The sequence below is a fragment of the Silene latifolia genome, chromosome 7, assembly GCF_048544455.1.
Source record: "Silene latifolia isolate original U9 population chromosome 7, ASM4854445v1, whole genome shotgun sequence".
In the NCBI taxonomy this organism is placed as follows: domain Eukaryota; kingdom Viridiplantae; phylum Streptophyta; class Magnoliopsida; order Caryophyllales; family Caryophyllaceae; genus Silene; species Silene latifolia.
Window position 1 is genome coordinate 115,455,422 of NC_133532.1, and position 22,511 is coordinate 115,477,932.

At 37.7% G+C, this 22,511-nt stretch overlaps 1 protein-coding gene and 2 long non-coding RNA genes across 3 annotated transcripts; 1 reads left to right on the forward strand and 2 right to left on the reverse strand.

Moving 5' to 3' along the window:
* The first annotated feature begins 6,268 nt into the window (after positions 1-6,268).
* LOC141592638 (tyrosine decarboxylase 1-like) lies at positions 6,269-13,954 on the forward strand. Its single transcript, XM_074413377.1, has 3 exons — positions 6,269-6,743; positions 12,568-12,948; positions 13,056-13,954. Exons 1-3 carry the CDS (start codon positions 6,275-6,277, stop codon positions 13,694-13,696), a joined length of 1,491 nt encoding a protein of 496 aa, XP_074269478.1. The 5' UTR covers positions 6,269-6,274; the 3' UTR covers positions 13,697-13,954.
* On the reverse strand, positions 6,270-9,261 carry LOC141592641 (uncharacterized). Its single transcript, XR_012521194.1, has 2 exons — positions 8,938-9,261; positions 6,270-6,768 (listed from the first exon to the last, which is right to left on the reverse strand). It is a non-coding gene; the product is annotated as an uncharacterized LOC141592641 (long non-coding RNA).
* Positions 13,955-14,303: 349 nt separating the features above from the next.
* Positions 14,304-14,707, reverse strand: LOC141592640 (uncharacterized). The gene is made up of 2 exons (XR_012521192.1): positions 14,599-14,707; positions 14,304-14,506 (listed from the first exon to the last, which is right to left on the reverse strand). It is a non-coding gene; the product is annotated as an uncharacterized LOC141592640 (long non-coding RNA).
* Positions 14,708-22,511: the final 7,804 nt, after the last annotated feature.

Here is a 22,511-nt window from a genome sequence, read left to right on the forward strand (position 1 = left end):
AATATGCCTCATGGGTCTTTTTCCTTCTCTTTTCTCTTCACAAAACCATCACATAAACGGTGACACCCCCACACACCAAGTTTCCTTACCAAGGACCACCCTAGTATATGGAGGTGTTAACATCTCGGTTGCCCGAGGTAGTAGATCAAATAAAAAATAAAAGAACATTTAATAATTATCTTTAGGTCTTTACAACAGAGAACAACGTGGCAGATACAGCAGGGGTAACTATAAAGACTACTAAGCTTGATTGTCAGCGCCCTCTATTTCTGTAGCGTGGTGACTCGATTCCCTTCCAAGCCCACAAACAACAAGATCAACTGTACCTGTTAAATCAACACTTCACCATCCCCGAATGGATCACCACAGTTTTGAAAACATAACACGGGGTCAGTTTACTGTATAACAACAATAAGATAAGTACGAAAAGACAAACTGTTGATTATCATCCACCTTCAACTCCCGATTTCACATCGTAACTGACTACACAGTAAAATGTGTAACCCTGCCAGATTACCCATCGCAACAGATAATCTTCACCGCCAGTGGGGGACCGCATCCAATCCCCACCTAAGCCCCGCTCATCAACGAGCGATAACCCTGTTCATTAATGTGCACATCCCTTTATGTGGCGGGTTCCACAGAGGGCGAAACTAGGGCGTGAAGCCACTCCCGCAAGTGACTCCACTTAGCCGAGGACGCACCTCGCGAACATCATCCACAACTATCACATCACCAACATCAACTCTAACACACCAACAACGATCAGCAGATAAACAATCGTACAACAATACAAACATAATCTTATAACAATTACACAGTAAACCGAGTAAGGAAACCCTACCTTATCGCTAATCCATGAAAATGCATCCAACACCTAGCCAGGCAAGGCTCCGAGACGAATCTTACAAACAGTAACCACGTCCTATTACAAAACTATTTCAAAGACCTACAGAAAAACAACAACGAAACGGCGACTTACCTTGAGACATGGACCGAAGTCGACAACGATGACATCCTTACTCGCATATTTCGCATATAAACCAATCCCCATCCTAGGTTAGTGGCTACGCTAGTTTAGAGTGTAAGGAGGAGTGGGTGATAGGTGAGAGAGAGGTATATTGGGGTTAGAGAGAAAGGGAACCGTCGAAAAAGAAATTAGACTTACGAACTTGCGTTTTATAATAACGCGTCAACAACGGCTATATATATTCGTTCGAGTACTCTCATACTTTACCGATTAAGCCCTACTCAATCGAGTGTTAACACCACTCGGCCAAGTAGCCCCTACTAGGTCGAGTAGTAATCAATCACACATATTCTTTATCCTCTCGCCTATCCCCTCCTATGATCTTTTGTGGTCAAACGATCGGTCAAAGGGTCCTGAAACAGGGCGGGTATTACAGTCTTTACCCCTTAAAAAGGAACTTTGTCCCCGAAGTTCATCTCACACCTCCCAACACCGCGGCAACACTTAAGACCAAACCTAACACTTCACTACGACGAACACCGCCCCCAAAGTTTAAGACACATAAGGTATTCTTAGACAAGACTTCGACGACCGTAAGCATTGCTAAACTGTTACTTTGTACAACTACTCAGAGAATTACGTAACCGCAAGTTTGTAAGTTTGTGACAACTTATAACTCGGAAGTTAATAAGGATGAGACATAGAAGAAAATGTGAAGCATAGCGAAACTTTGTCAAATCCTTCGAACTTTTTCTTTCTTTTATCGTTTATCATTTTGTGTTATCTACCCCTAAAAGGAACTTCGTCCCGAAATTCATTCTACCATCCACTAAGGTCAACGAAAAGCAAGATGACAACAATTACGGAACATATATATACTCTACTACAAAACAAGCACGACACATCCACACATATGTAAACAATCACCTTATATATACAAATCAAGGAGACAAGACACACTACATACTAAAGAAATGCGAGAGGTATGAAAACGCCATTGCCGTTGATCAACTTTGCCTATCGCTAATGCCCATAATCCCATATCATATAACTATTATCTACAAGCACTTCACATTCAAACATACATCGCAATCATATATGCAAGACGCTTCCTACAAAGTCCGAACACATTACCAAAGTATTGAAACATACACGTATCAAAAGAGTTATCCATTTAAGTTTATAACAAATTCAAATAACGAAGATTGCATTATCCGGTACTCATTTCGAGTATATTAGGGTACTCGGTCGAGTAAGCGATACTCTACGAGTATGCCATTTTACTCAGTCGAGTTTTCAAGGTCAGGAAGCAATTTCCGACACCAAACACTAATTCATCAAGGATCATACCTGCAACCATCATTATACTCCATCACCAACTAAGAGTTTATGTCTAAAGATCCCAAACATAGTACGTGCAAGCAAGTAGTGACCTTATGGCCGATTACAATCATCCAAAAGAAAAGAGTACGATAAAAGGACGATAAGCATCCAACACCAAACCGAAAAAACAAATCGATGTCGACGGAAATCACATATCCGCACCCTCCTCCATTGTAATACCCTCCCCTTTTAGGGACCCGTTGACTGACGTTGACCGACCTTAGTGACATGTATTGGACTTTGGGAAGCCTTACGAGAGATACCTTGTGTCATGGTAGGCGTTGGGTGTGTGGTACTCGATCTAGTCGAGGCCACTCGATCGAGTAAAGGTGAGGCTCGATCGAGTAGAGGCCACTCGATCGAGTAAGTTAGTTACTTGATCGAGTAACGTCTTTACAACGGGGATTTATAATCACGTTTTGGCAAAATCGCAAATCATTTCCGCCACTTCCCAAAAACCTAAAAGTCGTCTCTCCTTCTCCCTTTCACCCTAGTTCCTTCCATGGAGGCCCTTGAGGATGCTTGTGCCGTAAGGATGGGTTTCTTGAGTCGAGTAGCGGTCTTGACGCCGGTAAGTTGTGCGTAGGGATGTCATCATCGTCATCATTGTCGTTGTTGTTTCAGTTAGGGTGGTGGTAATAGTAATAGGTGTTTGTACTACTTGTATAGGTATGTTGATTGGTTGATTGATATCTTGTGGTCGGACTTGGAATCGCTGCGGTTGGCTAGAGGTAGGTTCGCCTACTTAGTACTGTTGGTTGTCTAGTGTGTCTTTTGATATGAGTTGGTTAATGTTGTGTCGGTGTGATTGATAGATTGTGATACCGGTTGGTGTTGTGTTGTCTTGGTTGACGTGATTGTGATTATTGTGATTGGTTGTCTGTGATATTCGGGGCGCATCCCTGGCGGAGTGGAGTCACTTGCGGGAGTGGCTTCACGCCCCTGTTTCGCCCTCTGTGGAACCCGCCACAGGAGGGGATGTGCACATTAAGGAAACTTGGGTTTATCGCTCTGTATGATGAGCGGGGATTTGGTGGGTACGGCTGCGGTCCCCCACTGGCTGGGCTGGTCCAGTGGACAGTCGGTGACGGTGATTGATTGGAGTAGTGGTGGCTTGTGTGTGTGTTTTGTTGTGTCTGTAGTGAGTTGGCTGTTGTTGATATATTGTCCGTAGTTACTGACCTTGTGTGGTTGTTTCTTGTTTGCTTCTGTTGTGTCTGCCATGATCCCTTATGGTGAGCAGTTGGTCTTACAGGTGATGTCTTGAAAGTTAGCTGGAGTCTTGTAGGGATGGGCCTTTCACAAGTTACGACAAAGATAGTTCACATAAGGATGTTGAGTTGTATCTTTTGTATCAGTAGTTTTGTTTAACCTTGTAATAAACTATAAATGTTCTTTTATCGACTTTTGATGATTGCTTTACTCGGGCAACCGAGATGGTAACGCCTTTATATGCTAGGGAAGGTCTTGTTTAGGCTCCTTGGTATATGAGGGTGTTATAAAGTGGTATCAGAGCGACGATTTTAGAACCTGTAACAAATGAGCCTAATGAATGTAGTGAGTCTAATAAAATGAACCTGGTGTATATATATTAGGAGCCCCAGCTAATGCTAGATTTTGGGTGAGTAGGCGCCCTCATTTCAAAATCATGGCCCCATTATGCTTAAGCCAATCACTGGTTAAAGGGGATATTGAGTCAGGAATTATGTTCTTAGAGTGTGTATGATAAAGATGTAGAGATGTTTGTAGCATAGTCTTTATGGATGCTAAATGCGTATGGTTGTGATTAGAACTGTGAAAGTCTATGATGAGTAGTAACGAGATAGAGTGCATGATGATTGATGTGGTGTCGATAATGCTTGTTCTAAATGGTTGATACTAGTAGTTGATGTAAAGGTTTGTGAGCCTTGTATGTGGTAGCAATGGTGATAGTTAGTAAGTTATAAGTTGTTGTAACAGTCATCAAAAGAGTATGGAAATAAACGTGATAGATGAATGTTTGAATGCTTCCGCAAGGTGGTGTAATTGAGTTGAGTACGCTATTTGTTGATTGTTGTGAAAAGTTAGATTGTATAAGGCTTGAAAGTTAAGGAAGGGTTGAATGTTATATGAATGATTAGAGTGATGTACTTAAAAGTTATTTTGTTGTAGTTGTAAATGTATGCTTATAAACAAAAAAAGAACGTGTTAAGGGTATGCATGAGAAAGCTGAAAGTTTAATCATTTGGTTGCGTAATGGTCGTCATGGAATAAAAACAAAGAGTTGAATGAAGTAATGTATTTGTTGGATTGATACGTTATACCTGGGTAGTAATGATACGATGTAAATGAGTATGTAATCTGTGCCGATGTCCGAATTCGTTTTGGAATCGACACGCGTTACTGTTTTGCAGGAATTTTTTGTTAATTTATATTTCCGACCATGTGTCTAACCTTACTTGACCGGGTACGAGTGCCTACTAGACCGAGTAGACCTCGTTCGATCTAGTTAGGAAGCTATTACGTCGAGAAAGTTGGAATTTACTGCGAAAACTCGACCGAGTAGCTCCAACTCGATCGAGTGGAGGCCACTCAATCGAGTAGCCTACTTACTCGATCGAGTAAGTTGCTACAGTACCGCTATACCACGGGATCTTATACCTCTTTTTCCTAATTCTTTTCTTCTTAATCATTCATTCAACCAAAACCCTAACATCCTCTATCACTCTTGTGCTCTCAAAACTTTGTGATTTTGTGCTTAAATCTTGGCATTTTATCTGCTTAATCCGTTCTTTTGCTTATCCATCAATCAAGGTATGAATGCTTATCCTATTTTGGATGTTTTTGATTAATTAGAAGCATGTAGGGTGTTGATGATTGCTGAAAAATTGGTTTATATGTGCTAAATCTTGTTTGTAATGGTTGTAATATGAACTAGATGCTTCCCTTTGTTGATTATTGTTGTTAGCTATGCAAAAATCGAACCAAATTGGTGCAAACCCAGATTTTTTTCCTTCTCCTTGCAAATTAGTCTACCACACTTTACGAGTTCTACAAAGTCAGAGAAGCTTGCTTATTTGGAAGAAAACATGTCATATAATTCAGCAAGATAATGATTTGTCGTATACTCCCAATCTTTGCGAATAGATTGAATAGTATCATGATGCCAGGTAGAAATGCCAACATGGATGCCAGAATGGAAGCATGAGCATCTTCCTTTGTGAAAACAAGTGTGACAAATGCATTTATGAAAGCATTGGGAGAGGTATAATGGAGCAATAGGTCTTGGTATAGACGGGTGGGGCGAACAGACGGGTAAAGACCTCTAATAAAATGGGTAGGGGGGACAAGGTGGGGCACCCCCATGTGCTTCCCAGTTTATGGCAAATGGGTATTTTGTGAGGAGAAATGGTATCCGTCTATACGTATAGACGGATAGTGTCCGTCTATAATGAGAATTTGTGATAATGGAGATTGAAATGGATTGAATGAAGGAGATGTATAATGGAGAGAGAATACTTGAGTATATAAAACATAAATAAGGGTAGTTTCGTCATAAAATTGGACTTTTAAACTGAAAATCTGAATTTTGACGAAAAATGTCGCCTGAAGGAGCAAATGGGTGCAATTTTTGACCTGAGAACATTTTATGGGAGTAAATTATTAAAAAGTTTTCAAAAGGGAGTTATTTTAGAAAAGTGATATGTAAAAGGAAGTAATTATTAATTTACTCTAAATGTAATATACTACTGTGAATTTGTTAGGCTCGAATCTCGATCATCTAATATCTGGTGCCTAATTTGTGTTAAATGTAGAGTACATACGCAACTTAGTTAGGTTGTACGGAGTATATTACGATTACGTACCATTTATTTCCCTATAAATACAACTATTTATTAGTTCACTAACCCTAAACATAATTTAACCAACAAAACAGCAAAAATGAACACCAGTCATTCATCCCTTATTGATTTTAAACCATTAGACACAAACACATTACAGAATGAAACTTCTAAGGCAATAGACTTTTTAGCCAAATACTACAATGATGTCGAAACATATCCTGTACGCTGTCAACTTGAACCCGGTTATCTTCGAGAGCTCGTATCGGATTGTCCTCCGTCATTACCCGAATCCGTAGATAAAATAATTGAGGATATTAATACAAAGATAGTCCCTGGCTTAACTCATTGGCAGAGTCCTAATTTCTTTGCTTATTTTCAAGCTAATGCTAGCAATGCTGGATTATTGGGAGAGTTACTTTGCTCAGGGCTCAATGTCGTGGGGTTTAATTGGATTTCGTCGCCTGCCGCCACTGAGCTGGAGACTATTGTTATGGATTGGATGGCAAAATTGTTGAATCTTCCCCAAGAGTTCTTGTTCTCCGGTGGAGGAGGGGGTGTTATGCATGGTACGTACCTTGATTGTGAACTCAACTAATAAAGAACAAAATGTAGGGAGTTATGTCCTATGGGTAGACCAATTAGTAGATTATACAACCTGTTGTATACAGTTGTATGATGTAAAATCCTAGCTGTATACTAAAGTTTTTGAATATTGTTTAAAAAAATCTGGGCTATGCTGTAAAGTTTTTGAACTCACACACTTAAATATAAAAAAAATAAACTCTTACAAAACTCAGAAAAATTACACATAAGCTCGGATTAATGTATAGGGTTGTACAATGCTTAGTATACAACTGGTTGTATAATAGTATTTGTGGGACCTGTCAAACGTAGTTACCGGGTTTCGGGATCGGTCATTTATGGATCGGGCAAAATATAGATCGGGTTTGTCAAATACGGGTTTATAAGTTTGGTTAGGGTCAGTGACGAGTCAAATGAATGAAATACCTTGTTACAAATGTTTATTTTCTTACTACTTTAGTCCCGGATTGTTGTCCTTTGATTTTGGCACAAGATTAAGGAAAGAGGAGGAGACCAATTATTAAATGACAAGTGGAATAAGGAGGTGTGAATGATTGCTCATTTAAGTTCATTCTTACAATAAAAAGAACAACAATTGACTAAGACACTCCAAAATAAAATAAGACAACAAATAACTGGGACAAAAAGGAGTCATTTTAATCATGATTATAGTTATTGTTAATTTTATATTTATCTAGTTTGATATCATTATTATTATTAAGAATAAACATTTTTTGACTCATATATTCAAATATTGAAATATTATACAAAATATTGGATTGATCAGTTGGACATGTATGACACTAGTAACTATATATATTTATATACTTATCATTTTTTTTGGTTATCATTTAATTAATTAATCATGTGTATAAAAGAACATTTTATTTCAAAATTTTGAAAGTTTAGATTTGTTTAATACATTATATTGGTTTCACTTGCTTTAAATACAATTTTTCAATAAATTTACCAATTACGGGCCGGGTATGTCTTGACCCTAAACGTACGGAGCATTTTTGGTCGGGCGGTTTCGGGTTCAATGTTATTTTGGGCGGGTTTTAGTCAATTTTTCGGGTTGGGTTAGCTTTTGACAGGTTTACCTATGAATATACACAAAATTATACTACGACACCGTCGTGTGGTGCGACCACATAAAAAATGACTTATTGTGATAAAAAGGTGACTATTTTATGGTAACAAAGTTAACCTTTTTTTTTATTATTATAAAATCACCACTTTTAAAAGTGGTCACTTTTTAACTCAACATAATCACTGATAAAATGGTCACTTTTTTATGTGGCACATAATCACCTGTATATATATATATATATTTCCTATTATGTAATTTGAGCAATTTTATTACTGAGTATCCCTCTGATTCTTAAAAATTTCCCTATTTAACTAAATTACTCCTAACAAATCTTGAAAAATGGGGCACACCCATACAAAAAGATTGTAAAAGTGAATCATTAGCGTGCATTTTACTAGTAGATTTCCTAGACCTGGCCACGGCCCGGGTAAGTCCGGCTTGAGCCCCCCAAGTTCCACAAGTCTGCTTGAGCTAGGATTGTGCATTTTACTAGTAGATTTCCTAGACCTGGCCACGGCCCGGCCGCCCGGGTAAGTCCGGCTTGAGCCCCCCAAGTTCAACAGGTCTGCTGGTAGGGTTGAGAAATATGAGCCCGGACTCGTCCCGAGAACCCCTTTTTTTAATTTTATCTTTGTTTTCTAATGGAGTTGGCGGGTTGAGCTGAATTTTTCAGGTGTAAAGGCAAACACGTGCTATTAAAGAGCCGAGCTAGCCTATGTTATTGGCCATGTTTAGACTTGAAAAACTTTTAAGTTTTGATAATTACAATAATTCTAATTTATTTAAACTTGTTGAGCCATTTTTTTTGTTGATGATATCAAGTCCTTAGTTATTCCTTTCCAATATAATCACTTTGTTTTTTTTGTTTTCTTTTTTAAAGAAAAGAACAACTTATTAATAGAACCTCATATGATACTTACAAAGGATAGATATAATAAAAAACAAATCTAATGGAAACCAAAGAAAATAATTTTTTTTATAAATTAGGGATCTCAAAACAGCATCTGACAATTCGGCTCGTCCTATTATCGCTACTTTCATGTAGCTTTTGAGGGGATCTTTCGTTTTAATTATGAGATAAAATTTACCTCTGTCTAGTTCCAAAGATCGTTGACAAATCACTTGTACCCTTTGAAAGAAAACACTACGAACCATCAACGAACTATTCTTGGCTATATTATTGATGAGACTAAGCCCACGAATAAATGGAAAACCTCCGAAATAAGGGAATGAGAAACGATTCTCACCAAAAGGGAGACTTTTATTGAATAGAAGATAAATCTGCATACTATTGATTAAAATATGAAATAATTTTGGGGTTTACCATCGATTGATAATCAATGGACTCCTCGCGTATAACTTATGGAAGTTAGGGTTTTTTAGAGAGGTTTTTTTAGAGAGAGAGAGGGGTTGTTTCTTTTTTTTTTTTTTTTTTTTAAATATAATCACTTTTTTTTAGATATACATACGTGTAGTTCGAAGTTAAGAAGACGTTACACGCTCTAGAAAGAAGCATGAAGAAGATGTATACAAACTATTCTTTGGGCTATCCAGTCGGAATCTGATCTATGAATGCTAGGATTTAATAAAATACTAGTTTAGACCCCGTGCAATACATGCACGATATTTAGAATTTTCTATATTTATAAACTTATATAAAATAGGTATATCATAATTGTTCCCATTTTTTTGTTTTAATAACAAAAAGTTGGAACTGAAAATTAATCAAGAGAATTGAGTAATGAGCCAAAATATATTTTAATGAAAATATTTTTATACAACAAAGCTAATGATTTCAATTTATAAATTTTTGTCATGAAACTAATAACAACGATTTACAGTTTTGTTTTTACATGGATCAAGTCATTATCTAATAATAGCATCAATAAAATTTTTAGTAATTTATAGTTTTATATTAATTTTATTTTATTTTAATTAAAATATTAGAATTTAGTGAAAATAATATAATTTGATGGAAAGATTATATTAATGAAATAATAATAATTAAATGAAATAAATTGTAATCATTAGTTTCCCTATTTTGTAAATGCACTTAATTATCATTAGTTTCCTTATTTGAGAAATGTGCATTTTGGCGGTAAAATTTTTAAGATCAACTATTCTTTTAGTAGATAGAGAATTTTTTCTAAAAATTATGAATTTTGGTCTTTGCAAAAATACTTTCCAAGAAATGTTCTCATAAAAGGATATATTTATCTTTTAACCTTTTTATTGGGCGGTATCCTTGTTTTGATCGTTTCTCCTATTTTTGTGGACAGTTTTAGGAAGAGAATTGGACTAAAATAAATAAATTCTCTTACCTTTTAATCGTCATTTGCTTTATTTTGTGAGGGGTAAATAAAACAAATGTAAACAATTGACTGAAACGGAATGAGTACTTTGTTAGCAAATAAAAAAATTACTCTCTTGCTTATTTTTAGGGCTTATAGTTTTTAAAGTTTTACCGGTATAATAATATCAAGCAGGAAGGTAAAAAACGGTCATCTTTTCTAGAGACTAAACATTTATGCAAAAAATGTGTTTTGTGACTCTAAGCTTTAAATCCGTTTTGTAAAATCTTTTGTTAATAAAAGATCGTAATTGCTCTTTTATGGACGAGTTTACTCTTTTATGGACTTTTTGCCATAACTTTTTCACACCTTACCCTTCTTCTATTGAACAACAAACAACAAATTCTCTCTTTTTCTATCTCCCAAAATTAATCAAATCTCCATCAAATTAACTAATTTTAATCTTAATTGTCACAATCAAGTATTGATTCTTATTCATTCATTACTTACTTCTTTGTATCAAATTGTAAATAATTATGTAATGATTAAATTAGGGTTAGATAAAAGGGTTTATGAGGAAGAGGTTAATATGAATAATTATAATAGTTGGGCCTCAACCATAACCTTAAGGTTTTGGCGGTTGAGATGGTTCATCTTTCATGGTATCAGAGCCATCGTGACCTTTGGTCACGATTTCGAATCCTGGCAACCTCAAAACTCCTCAAAAAGTCTCGAACTGGAATTCCAGCACACAGTACGGGGGAGCCGGTGCACAACTAACCACTCTTCAAGCCCAATGGGTATTTGAGTGAGGGAGCGTAATAAGAATAATTATAATAGTTGGGCATCAACCATAACCTTAAGGTTTTGGTTGAGATGGTTCATCTATCAGAGGTTGCATGGTAGGGGGCCGATGGTGGCGAATGGAAGGTTGTTTGGTCGGCGGAGGTTGGCGGCATGCAAGCAAGGGCCGGTGGTGGTTGGACTTTTTTTTTGTTAATGCTTATCTTTGACGACAACATGGTGGGAGTGGCGGGTCTAGGAGGGTGGGTCGAGGCGGCGTGCTAGGCCGCCGAGTGAGGCAGGGGAGGGGTGGTGGGGAAGGTGGTTTGATGTTGGTGGTTGGGTGGTGGCTGAAAGGTGGGTAATCATTAGAATGAGAGAATATTGAGAAAGAAGGGTTGAGATGGGAGGGGCAAATTCGTAAATCATGTCCGTGATTTAGTAAATTATGTTCATGAAAGAGCATAACTCTAAAAATTAATAATAAGATAGACAGTAAGCTAAACCTTTAGAGTAGACCTGTCAAAACTCGACCCGGGTTGAAAACCCGACTCACCCGACCCGTTTTTTTTACGGTTACAAACCCGGTTTTTTCGACCCGCGACCCGTTTAACCCGAATCCGAAATAACCCGTTATTTTAGGGTCGAGACTCGACCTGGACAGGTCGACACGTTGGGTAAAAGGTAAATCAAAAATTGTATTAAAATATTAATATTTTTATATTATATTTAAATAAATTGTTAAAAAATTATTTATTTTATTATTAAAAATTACAAACACAAATAAAAAGTCAATTTTATACTATATAATTTTATACTACTTAATAATAAAAAAATTATTAAAAAAACTTTATTTTAATAATTATGTCAATATAATTAATGTAAACATCGAACATGATTAAAATATTAATTTTAAATATGTTAAAACGTTTTTAAAAATTATTTTTTTAATTAAAAAATCGTTTAAAAAAGACGTTAGAAATTACTTCTTGACCCGTATCTTAACCCTAACCCGGCCCGTATTCTACCCGACACGTATTTTATCCCGGCCCGCCCGACCTGTTTAACAGGTCTACTTTAGAGAGTAGGTCAAATAACAAAAGTTCTTATCTTTTTTTTTTTTCCGCCCCGTTTGTTGTTTGCTTTCACTTCTTTATTTCTCTTCAAATATTATTCAAGCATAAAGTTTTGCGTGCCTCAGACATCTCAGTTAAATGTTTTTAAGTTTAGATTATAGAACAATTCGTACTTCACCAGTTGATTACCACCGTAGTTTAAAAAAAAAGTTTACTTAATTCCCCCCCTCTCTTTGTAAGTACCTCGATACTCTCAATACATCTCTGTAAACTATTATTGAATTCATACCAGAGTACCAGACCTCTTGTGACCACCAGTCGTATTCATACAGGATACATTGATGATACCTATCTTTGTCAACAGAATTTTTTTGAGCAACCATAGCTCGTAATCATGAGTTTTGAAAGCGCTTTTTTTCCCAAACCGAAAAACTTGTAAAACTATCAGTTTGAAACAAAAAACACCGCTTTTGAAACTCGTGACCTACTCAGTCAAAGTTTATTCGGTAAAAGAATTTGACAAACAAAATCTTTGTGGAATCATTTATTTGCATTTTTTTGGCAACAGGAAGCACATGTGAGGCACTAGTGTGCACTCTAGCGGCAGCAAGAGATCAAGCCTTGGCCAAACACGGTTTCGAAAAAATAACCAAGCTGGTTGTTTACAGTTCGGACCAAACCCACTTTTCATTCCATAAGGCCGCTAAACTCGTGGGAATTCCTCCTCAAAATATCAGGGTACTCACAACTTCATCATCTCAGGACTTTGAACTATCACCATTGATTCTGAAGACGGCAATTGAAGCCGATATTGCCCAAGGGTTGGTGCCGCTGTATGTCTGTGCCACCATTGGCACTACCCCATCTGCTTCTATCGACCCCATTCATGGCTTGGGCTTGGTTGCTAGAGCTTATGGTGCTTGGCTTCATGTTGATGCGGCTTATGCAGGTATATGATCCCGTTTACCAAATCTAACCAATTTCCAACGTTCGAAACTTAAGACACGAATAAAAATAGATGTGACAATCTCGCTCAAGTTTAATTATTGGTTGCAGGAAGTGCTTGTATATGTCCAGAATATAGGCACTACTTGGATGGAGTCGAACTCGTTGATTCGATTAGCATGAACCCACACAAATGGCTCCTCTCAAACATGGATTGCTCATGCCTATGGCTCAAAAGCCCTAAAACATTAGTCGATTCACTTTCCACAAAACCCGAAATCTTACGCAACAAAGCTACTGACTTCGGGGATGTAATAGATTACAAGGACTGGCAAATTGCTCTAAGTCGTCGATTTCGAGCTCTTAAGCTATGGATAGTTATTTCTCGATATGGTTCGGTTAATTTGATTGCCCATATAAGAAGTGACATAGAGTTGGCCAAGTACTTCGAATCACTGATCGAGTTAAATACGAGCTTCGAGTTAGTGGTGCCTCGAAAATTCGCTTTGGTTTGCTTCAGGCTAAGGCCAACTGGAGTTGATGCAGATGGAAATGTGATGAACCAAAAGTTACTTGAAGACATAAACTCAAGTGGTGAAGCATACATGATTCATGCAATTTTAAGTGGTACGTTTACCATAAGATGTGCTATTGGGGGAAGTTTAACCGAAAAGAATCACATTGATAAGCTTTGGAACCTTATTCAAGACAAGGCTACTAAGAGGGTGGAGGCTGCTTATATAATGCATTAAAAATACTAGCAAGCGAGTTTTAACCTACCGGTTAAGATGGAAGACTAGCTAGCTTAAATACCATGTTCGAATCTCTGTCCTCGATATATATTCTATTTAAGAAAGTAAAATAAAGCATTGGATTAAGTATTAGAAATGTAAAAGAAGACTCTGTAATGAAATGTAAGACTGTAAGACAAAAAAGTCCCACAATACTTGTTTACTATTGAAATGTTTGTATAAAAGATTAATACGAGTACTACATTATTGGTGTTTTTATTGAATATTTCCACTCATTGTCATAAGATTTGGACTGATACTATCACTAGAATTCAGGGAACACACATGTAATACAAATTCCAGTTAGAACCCAGCATAATAGGACTCTGAAGCCATGAAATGAGACGTAAAGTATGAAATCTATGACCACAAGGTAGACTTACCAGCTCGTTCACAGAGTTTTGCCTTGTCCGAGTAGGGTTATTTTGGTCTTTCACGAAACTGTAATTCTACCATTGATACAAGTATACAAAAATATTAAGCTTTAGTGGCTTCTGTGAAGATGGGTATATGCAGCTCTAAACAGGCTTCACAAGCATAGTGAGCCTTGATCTCGATTCTCGACTACTGTTGAATTTCATCAAATTGTTATTCCCTGAAAAACTGTAATTCTACAGGCTTCAAGTCCAAAAGTAAATGTGTTTATGATTCAGATTATACAACCAAAGTAGTCAGAACTTAGAAAGCAACAATGCAAGCTTTTCATCTGGTAGCTTGATCTACACATGAACCTAACTATTCGGCTAGTCTTGCAGCCAACTGGTGCTTACACTGGTACATAATAGAAAATCGTTACATTTTGCAGTCTATTGATGATTTGTAACGCGAATTAAGAATATAGATACGAATAAAGTTTGACTTACACAAAGCTGTTCTCCTCTGCGTACTACATCAGAAAAATGAGTAGCATGCACAAAAAAGCTCAGCAAAACATAGATATTCTTCTTTCTTCCGAGATTCTCCAACAACCTGTGTATAAAGAAACTATAAATTTCATGTGCCAAAGCATTCAATGAACATGAAAACAAGCACAAATATCTCAAAACATAAAAGCATTGCATCAAGTTCACGAGATGGTTATTTCAGATAAAAGGCCGTAACACAGGATGATGGAGAGTTCTTTTTAGGTTTGCCATTTTCTCCCACATTCATTTTCCTGTTTGTGAATAAGGCGGATGTTAACATAGAAAATGACAGAGGCCTATGTTTCTGATAAAAAACATATCTGAATAACCCAGGAAATTAATCATATTTCGGCAGAATTCAGGAATGGAAGTATTGGGATTTGTTCCTCATTCTTTGAGTCTAACAGAATATTCTCTGTACTGATTAGACACATTTGGTAGCAAATATTTGCAAGCAAAACACCTTTACTCCCTTCCCTCCATCCCCCTTTTCTCCCCTTCCTCATACTACTGTATCCAAACAAAACCTACTATTGTATCCAATCAAAACAAGTAGAAGGCACTAGTACTCTGTCAGGAAATATAAATCACAGGTAGGGCCCGAGGGGTGTAAAAGCTCGGCTCGAGCTCGGTCAGACAAATTTCAAAACCACATCTGAGTCGAGTTTTGTTGGCATTAAGTCCAAGTAGTGGGTTGGTGTAGTGGGTTGGTGTAGTGACCACTATGTAGTTGGTTGGTGTAGTGGGTTGGTGTAGTGTACCACTATGTAGTGGGTTGGTGACCACTATGTAGTGGATATTGAGTACTATAAATACCAAGCTTTGGAGCATTGCAAATCATCCCACATCCACAACAATTCCACAAAAACAAAGAGAGCTTGCATCGAAATTGTAAGTGTCTCTTTGGTATTATACTTCACTGGATTTTGGTGGAGTATAAGGCAGGCCTTACAGTATTGGTAAGGTACTCACACAAATAAACAAGGGGTTGTGATTCGGGTAACGGTTCAACTGGGTTTGAGTGTGTGAGGCAGTATAACGGGTCTTCTCTTACAATAATTTAGAGGGTTACTCTAGGAGTATAATTGGTGGTGATTTCCAATTATACTGGAGGGTCTAGAGGGTACTAGTTTGTATTCCTAAATTATTGTCGGGTCCAAATTCAGTGTGTAATTTGGTACCGGTTACGTTGTACTGGCACTATCTTTATAGTGGCACTATTTATAGTAGATTCAGTCTTCGGCTGGTGGGTTTTACCTCCGTCTTGGAGGGTTTTGCCTGCCCTGGGTATTGACCCTAAATCTCGTCTCAACTTATTATTAGCTTGCGGTTTATTTTACTTTTACATTATATATCGATCGGTGCTTCCGTTGCGTGTGGGAGATTGGAGCTTATTTCCCAACAAGTGGTATCAGAGCCACTTCGGCTCGGTCCGAGTGGTCTGGTGGTTTGATCGGTAGGGATGTCAAATATGGAGTCTCAGTTGGATTACCAAAATTTGATGGTAAAAGTAGTTTCACCCTCTGGCAGAGGAGGATGAAGGATCTCCTGGTAAATCTTGGCTTGGCTAAAGCCTTGAAAGGAGATAAAGGCAAGCCGGAAAAGTTGAGTGATGCCGACTGGGAGGAGGTGTGTACTAAGTGTGCTAGTACCATCAGGTCGTGCATCTCGGATTCTGTCATCAACTGTGTTCTTGACGATGACTCTCCATCGACGATATGAGAAAAATTGGAAAAGTTTTACATGGCGAAAAGCTTGACCAATAAGTTGTTGCTAAAGCGACGGTTATATCGGTTGCGGATGGACGAGGCGGAAAATCTCATTGGACATGTTAATTTGTTCAATGGACTGTTAGATGAGTTGAAGAAGATCGATGTTAAGGTTGAGGAGGAGGATAAAGCATTGTTACTCCTCAACTCTCTCCCGGATACATACGAGACGTATGTGGATACGATTCTGTGCGGAAAGGATACCATTACCATGGAGGAAGCACAGGCGGCATTGTTGTCCTTTGATGCGAGGAAGAAGGACAAGGATGGAATGCGAGCGACATCTCGATGATGGTTGCTCGGGATGGGAGAGGACGATCCTCTAACAGGGATTATGGATCGAAGCATGGCAGGTCTCGATCCAGGAACACTTCTCGGAATGATGGAGTAAAGTGTTACAAGTGTGGTGAAATTGGGCACATTAGGCGGAACTGTCCTAGGAAAGATGTGCCGGATAACAATGGCGACGCCAACTTGGCTGCCGGTGAAGGAAGTAGTGATTGTTTCCTTACCGAAGAGTGTGACTTACTTGCGGTCACGGATAAGAGCGATGCATATTCCAAGGAAGAATGGGTGTTAGATTCTGGTTGTGTCAATCACGTTTGTACCCAGAAAGAGAGTTTTGCTGTGCTCCAAGAAGGCATGCCCGGGAAGTTGAAGTTGGCCAATAATTCAACAGTGGATGTCCTTGGTGTTGGGGTGGTGAAAATCAAAACTTCTAGTGGGGCGGTGCATACTTTGGAGAAGGTAGCTTATGTTCCAGAGTTGCGGCGGAATCTAATCTCACTTAGTCAGTTGGACTCTCAAGGTTATGAGTCTAAAACTCATGGGGGAGTGGTGAAGGTGACTAAGGGTAATATGGTCCTCATGAAGGGGGAGTTGCATCGTGGTTTGTACCGTCTGGCGGTGAAGACCTCAAAAGGTGACTGGGAACGGAAAAGACGTCGACGTGTTACGTTCGCGGTAGAGGTGGCGAAGGTAAATTGTTTCCAGGTTGCAGACGGGGGCAAGGGTAAAATTCCTGCTGGTGAAAAGGTGGAGGGGTGGAGGTCCCTCTCCAGAGTCATTTGACGCGGTGACTCGGCTGCGGCTATACACGGTGCATTGACCGTGGTTGTGAGTTAGGGTGAGGACCGGATACTAACTCGGGTGTGCAGCTGGTACTTGAAATCGGTCAATGGGTAATTCCTCGGTGTCTCCCTTGGACTGAAGGGGGAGAATTGTTGGCATTAAGTCCAAGTAGTGGGTTGGTGTAGTGGGTTGGTGTAGTGACCACTATGTAGTGGGTTGGTGTAGTGACCACTATGTAGTTGGTTGGTGTAGTGGGTTGGTGTAGTGTACCACTATGTAGTGGGTTGGTGACCACTATGTAGTGGATATTGAGTACTATAAATACCAAGCTTTGGAGCATTGCAAATCATCCCACATCCACAACAATTCCACAAAAACAAAGAGAGCTTGCATCGAAATTGTAAGTGTCTCTTTGGTATTATACTTCACTGGATTTTGGTGGAGTATAAGGCAGGCCTTACGGTATTGGTAAGGTACTCACACAAATAAACAAGGGGTTGTGATTCGGGTAACGGTTCAACTGGGTTTGAGTGTGTGAGGCGAAGATAATCAAGGTCTTCTCTTACAATAATTTAGAGGGTTACTCTAGGGGTATAATTGGTGGTGATTTCCAATTATCTTTGGAGGGTCTAGAGGGTACTAGTTTGTATTCCTAAATTATTGTCGGGTCCAAATTCGGTGTGTAATTTGGTACCTGGCAGGTTACGTTATCTTGCACTATCTTTATAGTGGCACTATTTATAGTAGATTCAGTCTTTTCGGCTGGTGGGTTTTACCTCCGTCTTGGAGGGTTTTGCCCTGGGTATTGACCCTAAATCTCGTCTCAACTTATTATTAGCTTGCGGTTTATTTTACTTTTACATTATATATCGATCGGTGCTTCCGTTGCGTGTGGGAGATTGGAGCTTATTTCCCAACAAGTTTGACCAAATCAGTGTCAATCCTTTGCTCAAACTCATAACTTACCCACGTTTGGGCTTGTTTCCAATCAATCAATCAATCAATCATCAATCAATCTATCTATCTATCTATCTATATTAATAAATGAAGCTTTTTTCGAGCGATTACAGAGAATTCAACTTTTGTGAAATACTAAAGTGTTATGAAAGACGGAAAGACGGTATCTATTTGAATTTGCATAGCCTAGAAATACAAGAAGTTGGGTAAACGGGTGAAGCAACAAGATATATTAAAAAAAATAGACTTTAATGCATGTTCAAATTCTACTTAAAACAAACTTATCTAATTGTATATATATACACACATCACGGATTCACGGGTACCGCATCAATGCGTCATATGTAGTTTATATATTCTCTTTTGGTGTTATTTTTTTTCCAGCTACATATTTATCCTTTATGTTGATTTTTCTATTTTTTATTAGTAACTCAATTGGTATTTGGTTTTAATATTTGATTTTTTGGTTGTGTATTTTCAGGAAAGAAGGTTGATTGACATTTGACGTAAATATCTGCACATTAGAGATCTCACCATCTAGCTGCTATGGTGATTGGTAAACAACTAAACAATACAGTACTTTTATTTAGAAGTCTACGTTTATCTGCTTCAATACCCTTCGTCCCTTCGGCCTTCACTTCCCTTCCCCTTTAATTGTTATTACGATGCTTGAACTTGGCTGACGTTAAGGAATGCTCCTATTTTTGTTGGATATTTTTTTTACCATATCATGATCTAAGGTTAATCTGATGCTATATTTATGCAAAAATTATAGAATAAAATTGTCTTATACGTGAGACCGTTATTTTGTGTAAAAAATTTTCATTTATTACTTTAATATATGAATGTTATTTTTATACGAGGGACCGAGGTCGTCTTACACGTTGCATTATTGATTTGCAGACAAAGAAGAAAACACGTAGGAAAAGAATATTTTTGACTTCTTCTAAGAAGAGTCGTGTGTACAAGTAGTGTACAATATATCAGTACTAATGATTTGTTTTGTTGTTTATTTAGGCTCTGTTCGGTGCCACGCAACTTGAGTTTGCTCTGAAGGTTAATGGACTTCTTATCGGTTTAGTAATAAACACATTATAAGACGATTGTTTGCCTATGATATACAATTATACATAGTTAAAATTTCAAAGGACTGGTAAATGTAGTGGCGGAGCCCCAGTAATTTAAGTTAGCGGGGTGGAAATTTTCAGCGGGGTAATATTATAAGGGGCTTAAAAAAAAATCGAAAATTTTAACTAAAAATTTCGACATTTTTAAACGCCAGCGGGGCGACCGCCCCTGCTAGCCCCTACCTGGCTCCACCACTGGGTAAATGTGTCCAGTCATAAAGTAAACAAGCCAAATTTAAAGTGCACAAATTTCGACAAAAAGTTCAATATTTATTCTCCGATTCTTTAAATTGCTCCATTTAATTAAAATGTCTCTTACAAATCTTAAAAAGTGGGACAATTATAAAGAATTGGAGGGAGTAAAATAAACAAAAAGAGAAAAAATAAATGTCAAAAATCGTACAATATAATAAGTTAACTTTAGAATAGTAAGGAAACAATAACCAAATCGAGAAAACAAACCAATTTAACCTTGAATACTAAATAAGCAAGCTGGGTTTGAAGCGCCAAAAAGTAAGGTGTGGTTATGATTAGATTAACGTAAGAAGCATTTTGTTGTTTTTATCAAATCCATCTCAGTAGGTCGCGAATATTTTCTTTTTATCAAATCCATCCCAGTAGGTCGCGAATATTTTCAGTTACTTACACAATAGAATACTATATTACCTCTATTATCTGCCTAAAACAAAATGTTAAATCAACTAGGCCCGTGCATCGCACGGGTAAAGGAAGTTTTTTTCGAGCGATTATAGAGTCTCCAACTTTTACGAACTACTTGATAGCGCAAAACTAGGTGTCGTAAAATGCTAGAATTAACCTATCAAATTAACAATTTATAAACCAAACTCAACTCTACAGTCTACACTATGCAATTAAGAATAGTAGTAAAGGGAAGTAAGGGTCGAACCCAAGAGAAGGGATTTAAGACTAAAAACTTGAATTGTAAACTATTGAATACTAATGACTAGTGTATACACAAACAATGGTTATCAACAATGACAAACAATAGATGAACATAGACAAAAGGGGGTTTTTGAGTTGATTGGTGACATGAAAACAAAGTAAAGTTGCAATCTTGTCTAACAAACAATTTAACAAACACTTGGTGAGTAAGAAAATTCAATATTTGAGAGGACTTGATGTAATCCTTCCTTAGTAACCAATAATGATAAAGTTTGACTCTTTTGTAACTCTCTTCTTATTATCCACCCAATACTCTCTAGTCAAGATGCTAACATACACAAATTAAACCATCCATGTATATTCTTCAAGTTTAATCAACAATTCATTAAACCATGAGTGCAAATCAGACATGAGCATTAAGAATTATGCCAAGAATAGAGGCTAGGATCAATTCTCACAAGATTAAACCATACAAATGAAAAAATACATGAAATTTCCTACTTATTGCATGAATCCTTTAAACCAAATCAACATACAACAAGCTTGCTCCAAACAATCCTAGATAGATTAAACCATTTATCTAGAATTTGCAATAGTTGAACAAATAACAAGCATGGATGGCCAACCCAAACATAAACTCATTCAACATAAGACATTAAGCATAAAAAAAGATCAATGGATAGATAAAAAGAGATTAAAAGAGTCTTACAATACCAAAGTTGAAGACTTTGGATGAATTACACCAAGCAAAGGACTTAGCCAACCATAGTTTGATTACAACCCAATTTTTGTGGAAAGATTACAATAAAAATGGAAATTGATTAAGGTCTAATTATTACAAGATTAAAACTCAAGCATAAGATTTGATGGTAAGGAGGTGAAAAAGGGCTCCCAAAACCTAATGCAAAACATGTATTTATAGTCTAAAAACAAAGCATAGGAAAATGGGCTTTCAATAGGAACATATGACGGAATTTGGAATCTCGTTTCCAGCCAAAACGGCAGTCTGCCGCGGTCTTGGCAGTCTGTCATGGCAGATTGCCGTTATTTTTGGCAGACTGCGGTTTTTCCTGTGGCAGCAACTTGCGAGAGCCATAACTCTCTCGTTTCTTGGTCAAATAAGGCATGCGACCTACCGTTGGAAAGCTAAGATCACAAGCTTTCACCTCCACTTGGCCTTGCGTCGATACGAGCTCTAGAACTCCAGATATACGCGTTTGAAGTTGACCCTTATGAAATTGAGTTTTCAATTCTTCATTTTGGCTCTTGTTTGTGTATGTCAAGGCTTCAATTCTTCCTTTTACTTGCTTCTCTTGATTTTGCACTTATTACCTTGGCTCCCCTTTTGCTCTCCTTCTTTGCCTTGGTAAGTTATAAGCCAAAACTCTAAAATTACAACCAAAAGTGCAAACCGGCATATTACAACAAACCCAACTAAAACCCGGTATCAAGCATGTTTATCGTGATAACATTAACCTATTGACTCGTCACAATTTGACACTATCAAATTCCCCCACACTTGGACTTTACTCGTCCCGAGTAAAACTCGAGACTAAGTAGGAAGGTACACAAGTTCATCAAGTGAGTGTAGGAGAATCCGATCACTCTTCCCTCACTACAACCTTCTTATAACTTCCTCATTGACAACCACCGATAAAAAGTAAAATATAGACTCAAAGTTGACACACTCTCTTCTCTCACACACCCTCCTTATATCATCCCTCTAAACAAGACACAACACACCTCCAACTCCGACTCATCAACTTCACAACCACCCTACTTATCACTCCAAAGCAAAGATGGTCACTCTTGCCTTATCCCAAGGCAATAGCAAAGTGACCTACACAATCCTTCAAATCATTCATACTCCCCTTATATCACTCCCTTATCACTCCAAACAATGAAATTTATGCTACTAAGTTGACCAAACACCAATAAAGATCAACAACCTAGTAGCCAACATGAAAAACCACCAATTTGAAGCAAATTTTTGTGACACAAAAAGAAATTAAATCCTAAAACTAGCCTCCTTCCAAGACCCTCC